Genomic DNA, 13,524 nt, shown 5'->3' on the forward strand with positions numbered 1-13,524 from the left:
TAAGAAGAAATATAATGGCACAATTGACTGGTGAATAATGTTAGAGAGATTGTTACAATCATTAAACATTCACTTGCAGTACATTTTGATACAGATCAAAACTATTACAACTCATAGATAAGGATATCGTTTAAGCATCCCTCGTTAGAAGTATATATATAACTATACTAAACTCTCCAATTACTTCCTCTGACTAAATGATGAGTTCCTGATCCGGCTTAGTCTGGTTCTGCCTTACATGCTGAAGATACCAAAGCGCTCCTTCCGCTGCATGCTCAGCCGCAGCTTTCTTATTACGCATGGGATCCCCAAAACACTCCAAAACAGTCTTCCCTGGAGAATCACTAATCTCAACCACAACTTTGTATGTAAATCTAAACCAAAAAACACAAAACACAAACCAGGGTTCAAGGAAAATAAGGTGTGTGATTGGAAGTAGAAGCAAGGTGCAGGTAAGGTGTTCACTTACAATCTCATATGGGAAGGTCCATCAACTTTGCAGCATTCATAAAGCGGAGGCCTCCAACGCTTGGAAGCACATATTTCGTGTAACACCGATTTCGCTGACCCTCTCTTAGATTCATCTGGACCACACATACGTTACACAACAGAGCAAAATTCAATACAAAAATTAAACCGAACCAAAAGACCAAAATGGAGTCTCTGCTGGTTTCCTAACATTGAATAAAACCAAAGAGTTGCGAGATTCAAAGCGGAAACAAGAAGATGATGATGAGAGTCTATCTACACTTTGAAACAAGAAGGTGAAGAAAAAAAACTGGACCTTTAGAATTCGGTTTGGTGTCTGCTGCTTCTTCAGGTTTAGGAGGAACAAGCATATTCTTCTCTGGTGTGATGCTTATGACACTAGTTCTTGTGCTGTTAGGATCAATCTGAATGTTAGAGAAGGAAGAAAAGGCATTGTCTTGGTCAACCTCAATCACATTTTTAAGCTTCAACTCACTCTTCTCATCGAATCTCTTCCTCCCAGCAATATCATCATCTTGCACCATCATTGCTCTTGGTTTCTAATAACAAAAACAGAAGAAAGAGATTCGTTATTGCAGATCAGACAGAAGAAAAGTCGAGAGATTTCAATAACCCGTTATTGGATCGCAGTTACTATAGAAGCCAAATTCAAGAGAACGGTCTCTTCAAAACGCACGAATTCATCTCTTTCGAATCGAATCCGTACAAATGTTACCGAGAAAGAACGAAAGAAAGAGACTTTACAATGAAAAGGAAATATATACCAGAGAGAGAGAGGGAGAGGGAGAGGGAGAGGGAGTGGGGATAGAGGATGGATCGAGAGGAGGTATATCTCTGAGACTGATGAATGGTTTTTTCCCGATCCGCTTCGTTTCCCGATCCTTCATCCTTCATTCATTCATTCATCCTTGTCCAATCCGTCGCGTGTTTCCATCTCTTTTTTGGGAAATGACAAAACACAAATAAATAAAAATTGAATTCGATGATCTCGACAAACCCGATAAGGTTCAATTAAACCCGACAATGGTAAATACTACTAAATTCTCTTACAAAAGTCAACGTTTGCGCTGTTTTGTTTACCAACCCAAAACTCCTTTAACTTGGTTTCGGTTCCTTTTTCTTTACAAAGTAGATTGATTGATTATTCTCAGTCAATATTTTTCTGCTTTTGGGTCTTATTATGAGTTTAATAAAAAGCCCACTAATAACTAACTTTGTCCGTTAGATTAGGCGAATCACTCACTTTTCATAACTGCGTTTGAGGAATCACCCAACGATTGTGGTTTTGATAGAGATCCCAGTGTTTTGTGTTTCAAGATATTGTGGATCGTTGGTATTGATACGTGTGTTAAGTGTTAGTGTTGTCTTTCAAGACATTATGGAATGAGGTGGTCTTTGAATAAAGTTTATGTGAGTTACGTGTGTTTTCTGTTCGTGTTTACTTGTGCTTCTTTTATAATAATCTACATGTATACTAAAATAAAAGCACGAGTTTGGGGATCCTTTTCAGTTTTCATGTCAGTTTCTTGTTAAAGTTCTAGTAGCAGTGATCAAAGAAAGTTCAAACACAGGATAACAGATTCTCGCTTAGAGAAAAAAAAAAAAAAAAAGGGAAAGTTTTTCACAAAATCCGCAATGATCCACCCAGTTCTACTGGTAAAAGAGGGATGAGTGAGTGCAAGACATCGGTTATAAGTGGTCTGTAACTTGGCTCAGGCTGTACGCACAACACAGCTACCGCAGCAACCTGTTCACATCCGATCAAGATTGGCAAAACATAACAGAAAACACAGTAAGAAGAACAAATCTTTTTCAGATATTTGGCTAGCTAGTTGGGTTGGTAAAAAGCCTGGCTGAAGAAATTTGAGAGTTTGTTGAAACTGACCTGATAGAGATGCTTCAAATCCATAGTTCCTTTGATTGCAGGATCTAAGATGTTGGGGAGATTAGCTCTATCACTGAGCTTAGGTACAGCCTGATCAAGAAAGATATATAACAAAATTCATAAATCATAAGCCAGAGGATAACAAGGTGACTCTCTCGATAAAATTTATGATTTGTAGGTACCCAAGTTACAATGGATTCTGGTTCACAAGACGGTTTCTCCACTGATTTCTTCCCAAGAAGAAGTTCGAGCAGAATCACTCCAAATGAGTAGACATCATTCTTGTCTGTAACTTTGCCTGAAATATGAAAAGATAAGAGATAGTTTTTTCAGTATCTCGGTTGGCATAGTCAAAAGCGACACCTGAAAAATATTAGTGATAGATATAGTTATTACCATCAAGAAGATACTCGGAAGCTCTGTTCAGGTTTTTGTTCTGCGTCGTCAACACCATGGCAAACCCAAAATCTGATATCTGAAGAGCAGCATATGTGGGAACTGATGCTTACAACTCATATCGTATGGAGGATACAATATCTCTCTCCAAGAAGAAGTATAAATCATAGCATTTTCTTTATTACCTTGGCATTGAAATCGGAGTCTAGAAGGATGCTAGATGATTTCAAATCTCTGTGAACTACCGGAGGATGGCAATGCTCGTGAAGATACTCCAATCCTCTTTATATAAGAGAAAAATTTGTAAGCATACTACAAATTGTTCTTGTTGATGGCAGGAAACTGTTCCCTAAATGTTTGACAGATGGATAGACTTTTTACCTGGCTATATCAACAGCTATTTTCATCCTAAGCTGCCAAGTTAAACATGAACCTTGACTAGTCCCTGAAAGCATCCAAAAGCATAATCAAAAACCAGATGACAGAAGAAGTTGCCTAGATATGGGATCATATCCCTTACCATGGAGCTGCGTCTCCAAAGATCCATTTTTCATCATCTCATACACAATACAACTCGTTTGGCGATATACGCAAAATCCCAATAGGGAAATTATGTTCTGATGCCTGATTTTAGCCAACCAATCTACCTCAGTCTGCATATAAATCAACAAGAGAAAGACATATAAAACCAGTTATTGTTTTATCGAGTGAGATGATTTGATTCTGTGAAATCTTATGGGTCAAACCTCAAACTGTTTTTCAATGTCTGTATCCCCACCACCATCAAGTTTTTTTACAGTGACAGAGGACTTTTCATCAAGACAAGCTCTGTAAAGGCAACCACGACCACCTTTGCTCAAAACATTACTATCGCTAAACTTGTTTGTTGCAGATTCCAGCAATTGATATTCATACACTGGGATGGTTCCTTTCCTCACAGAATCGATCTTGTGTACAATCGGCTTCGTGGATACACTCTTCACCGAGTCTTCAGATAACCAAAGCACCAAGATAAGCCATAGAGCAACAAAACCAAGAAAATGACAATAAGTTTGAGAGATAAAGTTAAATACCAGATTTGTGTTTGATCCCGGTGAAGCTGTTCTTCATATATCTGTACCTCCAAAACAAGAGATACAAAAGGAACATGACTGTGACACAGAGGAGAGTTGATGAGATTATAAGCGCAATTAGAATCTTCTTGTTCAAATCCTGGCGAAGCACCACTTTAACGATGGGAGGTCCTGATGAGCAAAAGTGAAATTAAAAAAGGTCAAACTTTTTTGATTCAGCAGTTGCATAGTTATCGGAAAGTTTTCAGTTTGCATTCGGAAACAGTGTCTGATTCAACTCAAACTCAATTCAATTCCTTTAAGCAATTTTCAGTAAAACCCATAACGGAAATTCCAAGAACTAGTAAGACCCAGTCACTCATTACAGTATTAGCCAAATAATTTTGATATTTTTTTTTCTTCTAGGGCAACGTCGAGAAAGGGGGAAGCTAAATTAGTACCTGGGGATTGAGCTGCTCCCATTCGTGGAGAAGCCTGAGAAATGGGGATTTCGTGGGAAGTAGCAGAAACGTAGACAACAGAGGATTCTTCTGATTTAGTAACAAGAGCAGTGGAGAAGAAGGAGAAACAAAGAACCCAAATGGGTAGCAAATGACGAAGGTGAGACATATTTATGTTTTATCTAGTATCACAAACAAACATGCAGAGAGAGAGAGAGAGAGAGAGAGAAAAGACAAAAGAAGCGAGATAAGAAGAGTAGGAAACGATGAAGAAGCTGCTTCGTGTTCTTGTTCTTGTTCTATCTTATTCCTTATGGACGACGGAGATGGTGGAAATCTCGAGATTATCTTTTGTCTGGGAGGAGATGGAGACAAGAGACACTGTTGGAGTTGGGAAACAGAGACAAGGACAAAGTTTTTGGTGTTTGGTCTTCTTCATGTGGCAGTTATGAAAAGGTGGAAAAAAAAGAAAGAAAAGGGGTTAATAAAGGCTCAAGGTGTGTGCCGCCTGAGGATAGAGAAACCCAACCAGACGTGGTGATAAGACGTGGGAATTATGGAGAGAGATAAATGGTGTTTTAAGTGTAGCAGCTACCCCAGTTTCTTCCCCCCCCATTAGATAGAGAATCTTTTAATTTTTGGTTTTGTCTACATTACAAAAATTTAACATCCCAAGGTATAACTATAATATGATGATGCTGTGTTTATTACTACTCTATAGTTTGACAAAATAAAATAAAAAAAATCTTTTATACGTAAAGTACTAAAAAAAAAGTTATACTATATGAAAGCGTTGGTCCTTTACTTCTCTTTTAAAGAAGTTCAAAGTCAGTTTTTTTTTTTTAAAGTGATTTGAGTTTTATACAAGTCTTAGAATTGGATCATTCATATTTGGATTTTTCTTTTTTGTCGACCAAATCGGATTAATAAATCTATTTTAGTTAATTGGATCATGTTATATTATTATTAGTTAATATAATGATGTGATAAAATAGGGAGGGAGAGAATAAAAAAGGGAATGGATTGTGTAATCTCTGTCGATAGTGTTGTTTGGCATCGAGGCACAGTAATCCAAATGATTCGATTGGGTCACATTACTGCGCAAATTCAATTCATGCGGGATTTAGTGAACATAACGACAAGTCGCGGTTTAAAGAGTGAATCCAATCAAATAAGTATACTACCATATGGAGACCACAAAACTCCAAAAGTATGAGCATTTTTCATGTGAACTTTTCTATGTCTGTCCTCCTCAACTTTAAATTACCGACACAAGTGGTCACTGACTCTCCCTAGTCCTACTGTTGAAAACCATCTCTTATTGGGCCTTTGAAGAACAATGAGCCATTTATATCTTATTGGGCCAGACCAAGCCCAGTTTCGATATTTTGAATTGGTCTGTGAAAGCCAATAATAATCAATCAAGAACAATCTTATATTTATGTATATCATACACTAGTTGTTTACGCTAGCTTCAAAAATCCATGGATTTATCTGAACAATGCTGTGAATTGATCTGTAATGCTGCTAATATGCTATCGATGAAGATGATTCTCAATTCCTCGAATCTATTTCACTCACATCAACCTATTCTTCTCCATCACCAACTGTGTTTAGAGTGACAGGATTGTTCCTTTGTGCAAGAAATTTTACTTCTCGCATTTCATGGATTTTCTTTGCACACCATTTCGTCGCTTGTTTCGATCACGTCCGTTTTAAATAAATTCAAATAGTTATTATTTTATGCAAAATAATTAGAAAACAATTTGCATCGTTTTTAATGATATCAGTTTCTATTATTTTATTAGTGATGCTAATAACAAATTAGCAATACATGGATTATTTATCAATATAAATTTATAGTTTTTTAAAGTGATGCAAACTAATATAGATTTGTATCAATTTATTAAATTAACGCAAAATTATTAAATAATAACATTAGATATTAGAAAATAATTCAGTGATTGAAAATAATAGTGAAAATATCAGTTAAGATGTGTAACGCAATTCCTTGATCCTTCTTTCTCCGGATCACCTCAGTTTCAATTCCAACTTCCAAGTTAACTGGTGAGGAGGTGGCTTCATTACAACATAAATTGTATGTGTTCACTTTTCATGTTTAACAGAGAAGTAAGTTTATTATCACATTCCAAATAATAAAAGACAATGTCAACGAAAGTATATATATCCCCCACAGCTTTGTTCTCTTTTCGCCGAAACAGCGTGCAATAACAAACTCTAGTAGAACAACTTTTCTCCCAGTATGATTGATAAGAGAACCCACATTATCTCTATTGCCATAATGGAAAGAACAAAGAGAGAGTACTGAGATGACAATTCTATGATATTCTTGCACAAAAATTTTAAAACTTGTAATCTGGGTTGTCACGAAGGCCAAGTTTTGACAGTGAAAGGCAGTAAGAGTCCCAGTCCGTTCGTCTCATGTACTTCAACAGTTTCTTCCGTCTTTGCACCATTGCTATAAGTCCCTTTCGCGAATGCTTGTCCTAACGTTATAAGGATGCGAGATCAGGTTACAGTAGGATACCGCACCTGCTAGCTTCAGATAAACAAAACAACAACAAAATTAAAGATTGAAAGATTACCTTTTTATGTAGAACAGAGGACAGATGCTTGATCTTAGTGGTCAGTTGCGCCACTACAAGGAAAAACCATAAAGATAATTAAACCAGCAATTTGTTGACCGTTTGTTCTCAAAAACAACAACGGCAATGAAACCGATTATTAGCTGCTAAAGCCACCATTAAGCATAAGAGATATAATCTCTCAGTTACCTTGAACACGTGCAGAACCACAATCTGATTCTGACATCTTGAACTCTTCCCGGACCTTTGCAAGTTCAATTTTCATCTTCTCCGCAGAAGACATGTTATCCGGGTGAAAATACTGCAGTTGATTTTACAAAACATGCATTAACATAATCAATGCCAAAATTCTTATAATGGTTTGCAAAAGCTATAGAGTAATTAAGAATCAAGAAGGGAAAGACTTACAGTTTCAACTAGGTGGTCTTTCGGAGGCTCGAGCATATACTTAGGGGTGCCATTTAAAACTCCCCAAATATCGAGTTTCTGAACTGCAAGCAAATTAACCTTCCAATTAAAATCACAACAAGGAAGAACAAATCAAAACCAAGACGAACTCAGTAAGAAGCTCATTCCCTAAAGCATAAAGACCAACACTTTAATTTTCTAACATATATAAAGCTACTCGATCACACCAGAGTGTTTAAGATTGTGACAAAACATTCAAATATATAAATACACGCACACACGCACAAAGAAAGAGTAATGAGAGGGACCAGGAACATACAGGAAATAGATTTCTGAGCTTCCGCGGCCTTGGCTTTTTGAATCTCAGACCTCAACTCTTTGACGATGGAGTGATCTGCTGTACTCGTTCTCTGTGCATGTTCCTCTTCCACCGCCCTAAGCTTAACAAGCCTCTGATTCAGCTCTTGTAGGGAGAACCAACCTTGATCTTTTTTTCCTTGTGGTCTATACAATCTAAGTTTCTCTCCCAATTCAAAAGGATCATAACTCTTGAAAAACTCTGATTTCATCTCCTCTGTCTCATTCCGTTGTTCTAATTCTTCAGCAAAAACTGAATATGGCAATCCTTCTCCTCCGCCGGTTACATTTGAACGGAGATTTTCACTGAATTTCGTCTTGATAGTGTTCTGTAACCCAGATAAATTGGCCCATTTGCCTTCTGTGTTGGCTTGTGGTCTCATCTGCCTTAAGTTCTCCTTTATGTTGGCTAATCCGCTCGCAAATGGCGTACCCTCGATTTTACGAGTCCCATACGAATCTCCAGATTTTGACAGCACATTCTGTTTGTAAGCATCCTGCCAATCCCTCGGCGGCGGAGCTGCTGCTCTGCTTCGGAACTCGTTGAGATTCCTCCTGATATCCTGAATTCGGCCGCCGATTTGGTTACCGGAGAGCGAAGGCGATGATGGATTTTGAGCTTTGGCATCGAATCTGAGGAACTGTCTCCTCCCGTCCTGAGGCTGACTCTGTTTCAGGCTGCTTTTGATACCACTGAAGTAGGAAGGGATCTTAACATCCGACGGCGGTGAAGATGGAGAAGACGGTGACTGAGGGTGGTGTAAGCTAGATTCGTTCCCGTCTTGGGGAGATGAGGAGGAGGAGGAGGTTGAGAAAAGGTGAATGAGAGATGGACTTGAATGTAACCTCTGTTTAGGTCTGGCGAGATGAAGCGCCATTGAAACCGATCTATGGCAGCTACAGAAGCTTTTTTTAGGGTTTTGGGTTGGTACCGAACGTCAGCAGAGAGGGTGAACGAACATGAAGCGGAGCCGTTCCGAGTCAAATGATGGACTCAATCCGGTTATCTATAAACCGGAAATTGATTCATCTGGCGATTAAGTAAACCGGTAAAGAAGAGGGGACGGGCTCTCGGGGGTTTATTTATTTATTTGCTGCTTTCGGTAAAAGTGAAAGTCAAAGTGGGAACTAAACTAAGTATCATCATCATTACTGGCTGGCTCTGAGATGAGTAAATCTTACGTTGGTGAGGTCAGAAGGTTCGATTCGCCAGTTCTTGTTGATCTGAGGCACTTTAATATTTTAACGAAGATCAAACATTATATGGTGTGACATATATTTAGGTGAAGAAATTAATAAAAGGTAGTATAGTATTTGACAGTCTATGTAGCATTTTATTCTTAAAATTTTAATGTTACATCCGTATCAATAACCAAACGAGGTGGAATTTGGATAACTTCAAGTAAAATAGCAGATGATAAGATAGTTTTAAGAATTTATGTTACCGTAAAAGTAAAAAGAACGAATACATAGACCCATGTTAACTTAACAGAGACATTGTTGATGTAATGCACGAATACATCAATGTCATAATGACACGTGTTCTTTACACTTTGGTGTTCAAACAAAAACGACTTGCAAGATTGCAACTTAATACGTGTCTCTCAACACCAAGAAATCCAAACGCTACTAGTATTATTTTGTATGCTTCTATAGGACTTTAAGACCGTGCCTTGCTTTCCCATTTTAACTTTGCAGCTTTGCAAATTCAAATCCGATCATATATTATTACCCAACATACAGTAGTTAATTACGTATTATTCTTCATAAAAGAGTTTCTTTTAAATAAGACTGCTTCCGTTATTTACCAAAGTAGAAAGTTTCCTTATTACCGTAGCATAATTGCATAAACGATGGACAGACTTAGATATTTCCATACTCGAAAGTAAGGAAGATATTGAGTAGCCATGAATGCAGAGGGTAAGAAAGAATACTACATAACATATATACAAGTTACTAATTTCAGAACTTCGAATAGAGAGAGAGGGAGAATATGTTGTAGTAGTTGTTTCTTTTACAGCTAGCTAGGTTCTTCTATTTACCTTAGCATGACATATTTCTTTTTATTCAACTCATGTTTTCCATCCATCATCTTAAACTAGTAAGAAATTAAAGAATTCTGGCAATTTCCAAACACTTTGATTCTCGTTCGTGTAAAAAAAAAATATCATATTTCTCAATTCTCATAAAATTTATATATAATATATTTTTTTTTTTTTAAGAAGAAGAAGCAATTGGCCACAAATGGTTTATGCCACGTATGTTATCAAGAGGGTCCTACACTTATCAAGAAAGAGAGAGAGAGAGAGAAAAAAAAAGAAAAAGAAAAAAAAGAGAGTTTCTATTTCGCGATCTCCCAATAAATCTAAACTGTGCAAAGAAATAAAATAAAAAAAAAAAAAAACTCAAACATATATATGGAGCTAGATTAGATATATAAATCCACCCCATTCATTACCTTTGCCACAGAGATTTCTTCCTCTCTACTTTTTCGCCACTTTCTCTCCCATCTCTCTCTCTCTCTCTCTCTCTCTAAGTTCCGACTATGTCCGGCGAAAACTGGATTCGAGTGGCCATGTCTGACGATTCGTTGGTGGCTGCGGCGCTGCTTCGGCTCCGCCACTCCGACCATAAGAAGAGCGCCGACGCCTCCTCCCCTCTGAAGCTGAAATGGAGCGTGCGTCAACGTAGATCGAAGAAAGGTGACCAGACGCGAGCTAGTCCCACCACTCCTCTTTCCTGGAGCGGTGCCACGTCTCTTAGCGGCTGTGCTACCACCGTTGATGGTCTTGAGGAGTCTAGTGCCGCCGTTAAACCCTCTGACGCTGTTAGATCTAAGGTTTGTCCCATGTTTTTTTTTTCTTTTTTCTTATGTGTGTGTATGTGACGAATATAGCCAGCCCTCAGTGATGCAGCGTTTCGCACTGCCATGTTTTTTTTTTTTCTTAAATCGTAGCTTCTTCTTTCGAATTTTTTCCCTTGGCCTTTTTATCCACATGACGAGACGTTTCTAGTTGTTCGCTTGTGGGTACTTTCGTCATTTTTGAGGATCCACGTTCGTCTTCCTCTATAAGCTGATGATCATGTTGGTACACCGACTTTTCGTTGACCAAAATACCCCCTCAGAACTCACCGTGGTTGTGGACTGGTGGGAGGACACATCTCCAATTTAGGCAATCTCATGTTTTTATTTCTTTCTTTTCCAAGCAACTGCTAAATCTATCTCTCTTCTTTTTCTTTTCTTTTTTTTTGTTGTCTTCTTGGAAACACTTGTTAGATTTCAATATAAATTCGGTGGATCTCTGCCCTTTTGCAACAAAAGAGTCACGTTTTCCCACTTTTGTGCATCTCTCTTCTCAGTCATAATCTCTCTCTCTCCGCTGCTTTACGGAAAGACCAAAAAGCCCTCACCTCAAGGGACAAAGGTCTTTTGGGTCAAATCAGCGTTGTACTTCAATGCTAAAGAGATGTCGAGAAATGACTCCGATGCTGATGCCGTTTTTAGCCCTTGTCATCGGATGAGTTCCTTCACACGATAAAAGGGTATATATGTCAATGCGAGAGATTATTATCGCTGGCGTTATAATATAAATCTCGGAGGCGTTTTCGTGGAATTGAATTTAAAGATTAGAGAGTATTGAGTGGGGATTAGGTACGTGTCTGGTAGGGTTTAGTGGAAGAGGGCAGTTATCATATGTGTCGCGGTGGACAGAATAAGTCTTATGGACTCTCTTCTTACTGGTCAAAGTCCTCTCTCAGTTGCTGCACTCCATCTGATTTGTCGTCCTTCGAAATTTTTTATTGGTGACAGTCTTACAAATGAGTTAGCCTCTGTGTGTGTTTTTTTTTTTTTACTTAAGATTCTTAAGTTGACTTTGATCGGTGGTTTATAAATTTGAAAACCAACGTAAAGTCGTCAACTAAAGGGAAAAAAAAAACAACGGAGGAATTTTTGGGTTAAATAAAAAAAGATGGAAACAGTAAGGACAAGTGGGAGGTGTGGAGAATACGTGACACTAGTTTTGGGTTGGAGGAGAGGGAAAAGCATGACGTGTGAATGTGACGCCCAAACACACACGCGTTAAAGTCTCCCAAGTCACGCTCCACTCACGTGATTCTGTTCTTTTATTTTTTCTTCTTCTAAATATTTATTTATTTTTGCTCTTCTGTTCCTTTTGCTTTTTGAGGGGCACAAGTAGTTGACCAAGAAGAAGATTCTTCTAAAATTTAACATCTCCAAGTTTTTTAGTTGTTATATTTGTCATTATGCTTATGAGGTGATTCTTTTTTCTCCACGGTATCGTGCCTTTTAAGCCTCTCTGCGATGGTAGGTGTTGTTGTGGTTTCTTTATAGAAATGATATAGTATACAAAAACTAAATTGTTTTTATGGTATTCGTTTGGTGTGATTATTGATTATTTAGTTGGCCTTATCTGGTGGTGTTGTGTGTCTTAACTCTTAAGCCATTATATTATCTAATTGTTTTTTTTTTTTTTTTTGGTGTCCAGATTTCTCAAACGAGTGCAATAACAACAACAACAACAACCACCCTTTTCAAGAGATCAAGAAAGAAAAAGGTAAACAAATTACACGAAATACACTGTTTCTTTAGTTACCGTCACTGTTTAAGATAATGTTACTAGTTATAGACCAGCCATTGAGCAATTATGATCAGGCTCATGACTTATTTTACTCTGTTGAGACTAAGCTCCGCCTAGGAATCTTTTTCTTTCTACATTTGGACGGACATGTTTTGATTCGGACCTATTTTGCTCTTAACTAATGTTTGAGTGTTGACAGACTTTGGCTGAGCTCAAAGAAGAAGAGATCATGCTCTTGAAGGAAAGTAACGGTCTGAAAAATGTATAACCTCCATTTTGGCCTTTTTTCTTTACGGCTCTACCTACATATCAAGTCCATGTTTTAATCTTTAGATTTGGTTTATTCCTTTTCTTGAATCAGGAATTGGCAAGTATGCGTGGTTTGGTTGAGCAACAAAGAGAAAGAAACAAAGCTCTAAAGAAGATGAAGGTGAGCCCATCTCTCCCCCTCTTTAGACAGTTACGCAATCAATTATATAGAGAATATAAAACATGTAACTCAAGTGGATCATATTCATATATGTATGCAGGCTGAATCACAATCTGCCTTATCTTGTAAACTCGCTTTCGGACAAGGTTCATCCTTCTTGCTCCCCGACTTAAACATGCCTATAGATAACGACCCGAGCCCTGAAGTTGTCTGTTGAAAGGCCGAGCCATAAGCATATCATTCTTTTGTTAATCCCAGCACAAAACTATACCACTATACCTCCTTCCACAAATATGTTTTTTTTTTTTTTTAACTTAACTAAATGAATATGAAGAAGGTAGATTAATCATATATATCCTTCGCCCATATCCCGTGGACGGCTGAAGAAGATTCGCCTGGAGGTGTGAAGTGGTTCGTGTTTATGGTTAAGTGGTTTCTGACATATCTTCTTCTTTAGCTGGTAGTAATATTTTTGCTCTGCCATTCTCCTAAATGAATTTTTTTTCTTTTCTTTCTCCCATTTTCGTAGGATGAGATGTATCTACATATAGATAATAGATGTACACTTTGTTCTTTTTTCTTTCTATTATCTCTCGGGCAAGAAAGATGTGTTGTAAAATTACATCGACTTTTATAATCAATGTAACACGTTACAAAACATTTTACTAGTACTATTTTGTAATTCTCATCGATGAACTATAAATTATGTTTTGTCTCTGAGGCTGCATCCATCATATCTTATTCTCTTCGTTATAAATAGCTTTTGCTAATTTCAGTTTACAGTGCTACTCACTCAAAACGCATTTATAACTTTATCAGAGTTAAATAATACATAACAA

General features: G+C 37.6%; 4 protein-coding genes across 7 annotated transcripts; 1 reads left to right on the forward strand and 3 right to left on the reverse strand.

The window, feature by feature from the left end:
* On the reverse strand, positions 1-1,491 carry LOC17895607 (ribonuclease 3-like protein 1). Of its 4 annotated transcripts, none has more exons than XM_023787724.1 (4): positions 1,234-1,484; positions 785-1,028; positions 470-584; positions 1-374 (listed from the first exon to the last, which is right to left on the reverse strand). In XM_023787724.1, exons 1-4 carry the CDS (start codon positions 1,381-1,383, stop codon positions 194-196), a joined length of 690 nt encoding a protein of 229 aa, XP_023643492.1. In that variant the 5' UTR covers positions 1,384-1,484; the 3' UTR covers positions 1-193. The 4 variants fall into 4 exon arrangements, with proteins under 4 accessions (XP_023643492.1, XP_006301642.1, XP_023643493.1 ...); XM_006301580.2 differs by having other exon boundaries at positions 1,254-1,481; XM_023787725.1 differs by having other exon boundaries at positions 228-333; positions 1,234-1,491.
* Positions 1,492-1,957: 466 nt separating this feature from the next.
* On the reverse strand, positions 1,958-4,803 carry LOC17894370 (probable receptor-like protein kinase At1g80640). The gene is made up of 10 exons (XM_006302227.2): positions 4,284-4,803; positions 3,844-4,014; positions 3,517-3,758; positions 3,291-3,423; positions 3,152-3,215; positions 2,956-3,052; positions 2,771-2,849; positions 2,557-2,672; positions 2,375-2,464; positions 1,958-2,236 (listed from the first exon to the last, which is right to left on the reverse strand). The coding sequence occupies exons 1-10, from the start codon at positions 4,450-4,452 to the stop codon at positions 2,111-2,113; spliced, it is 1,287 nt and encodes a 428-aa protein (XP_006302289.1). The 5' UTR covers positions 4,453-4,803; the 3' UTR covers positions 1,958-2,110.
* Positions 4,804-6,401: 1,598 nt separating this feature from the next.
* Positions 6,402-8,682, reverse strand: LOC17896188. Its single transcript, XM_006302209.2, has 5 exons — positions 7,617-8,682; positions 7,298-7,380; positions 7,079-7,190; positions 6,890-6,942; positions 6,402-6,790 (listed from the first exon to the last, which is right to left on the reverse strand). Exons 1-5 carry the CDS (start codon positions 8,530-8,532, stop codon positions 6,647-6,649), a joined length of 1,308 nt encoding a protein of 435 aa, XP_006302271.1. The 5' UTR covers positions 8,533-8,682; the 3' UTR covers positions 6,402-6,646.
* Positions 8,683-9,878: 1,196 nt separating this feature from the next.
* On the forward strand, positions 9,879-13,373 carry LOC17896174. The gene is made up of 5 exons (XM_006302772.2): positions 9,879-10,493; positions 12,163-12,231; positions 12,455-12,517; positions 12,617-12,685; positions 12,786-13,373. The coding sequence occupies exons 1-5, from the start codon at positions 10,200-10,202 to the stop codon at positions 12,900-12,902; spliced, it is 612 nt and encodes a 203-aa protein (XP_006302834.1). The 5' UTR covers positions 9,879-10,199; the 3' UTR covers positions 12,903-13,373.
* The last annotated feature ends 151 nt before the right edge of the window (positions 13,374-13,524 follow it).

This window comes from Capsella rubella, unplaced genomic scaffold (genome assembly GCF_000375325.1).
Source record: "Capsella rubella cultivar Monte Gargano unplaced genomic scaffold, Caprub1_0 scaffold_2, whole genome shotgun sequence".
Taxonomy (NCBI): domain Eukaryota; kingdom Viridiplantae; phylum Streptophyta; class Magnoliopsida; order Brassicales; family Brassicaceae; genus Capsella; species Capsella rubella.

What these genes read in the sequence shown, in the direction of transcription:
- LOC17895607 (XM_023787724.1), bottom strand. Translation starts at nt 1,383, where the DNA reads ATGAAGGATGAAGGATCGGGAAACGAAGCGGATCGGGAAAAAACCATT. An exon ending in GTATATATTTCCTTTTCATT is followed by an intron (nt 1,029 to 1,233) that starts GTAAAGTCTCTT and finishes TTTTGTTATTAG; the next exon opens with AAACCAAGAGCAATGATGGT. An exon ending in GGACCTTCCCATATGAGATT is followed by an intron (nt 375 to 469) that starts GTAAGTGAACAC and finishes TTTTTGGTTTAG; the next exon opens with ATTTACATACAAAGTTGTGG.
- LOC17894370 (XM_006302227.2), bottom strand. Translation starts at nt 4,452, where the DNA reads ATGTCTCACCTTCGTCATTTGCTACCCATTTGGGTTCTTTGTTTCTCC. An exon ending in ACTCCGATTTCAATGCCAAG is followed by an intron (nt 2,850 to 2,955) that starts GTAATAAAGAAA and finishes GCTGCTCTTCAG; the next exon opens with ATATCAGATTTTGGGTTTGC. An exon ending in ATTTGAAGCATCTCTATCAG is followed by an intron (nt 2,237 to 2,374) that starts GTCAGTTTCAAC and finishes GGATGTGAACAG; the next exon opens with GTTGCTGCGGTAGCTGTGTT.
- LOC17896188 (XM_006302209.2), bottom strand. Translation starts at nt 8,532, where the DNA reads ATGGCGCTTCATCTCGCCAGACCTAAACAGAGGTTACATTCAAGTCCA. An exon ending in AGCTCAGAAATCTATTTCCT is followed by an intron (nt 7,381 to 7,616) that starts GTATGTTCCTGG and finishes ATTTGCTTGCAG; the next exon opens with TTCAGAAACTCGATATTTGG. An exon ending in AAGACCACCTAGTTGAAACT is followed by an intron (nt 7,191 to 7,297) that starts GTAAGTCTTTCC and finishes AATCAACTGCAG; the next exon opens with TATTTTCACCCGGATAACAT.
- LOC17896174 (XM_006302772.2), top strand. Translation starts at nt 10,200, where the DNA reads ATGTCCGGCGAAAACTGGATTCGAGTGGCCATGTCTGACGATTCGTTG. An exon ending in CTGACGCTGTTAGATCTAAG is followed by an intron (nt 10,494 to 12,162) that starts GTTTGTCCCATG and finishes TTTGGTGTCCAG; the next exon opens with ATTTCTCAAACGAGTGCAAT. An exon ending in AAGCTCTAAAGAAGATGAAG is followed by an intron (nt 12,686 to 12,785) that starts GTGAGCCCATCT and finishes ATATGTATGCAG; the next exon opens with GCTGAATCACAATCTGCCTT.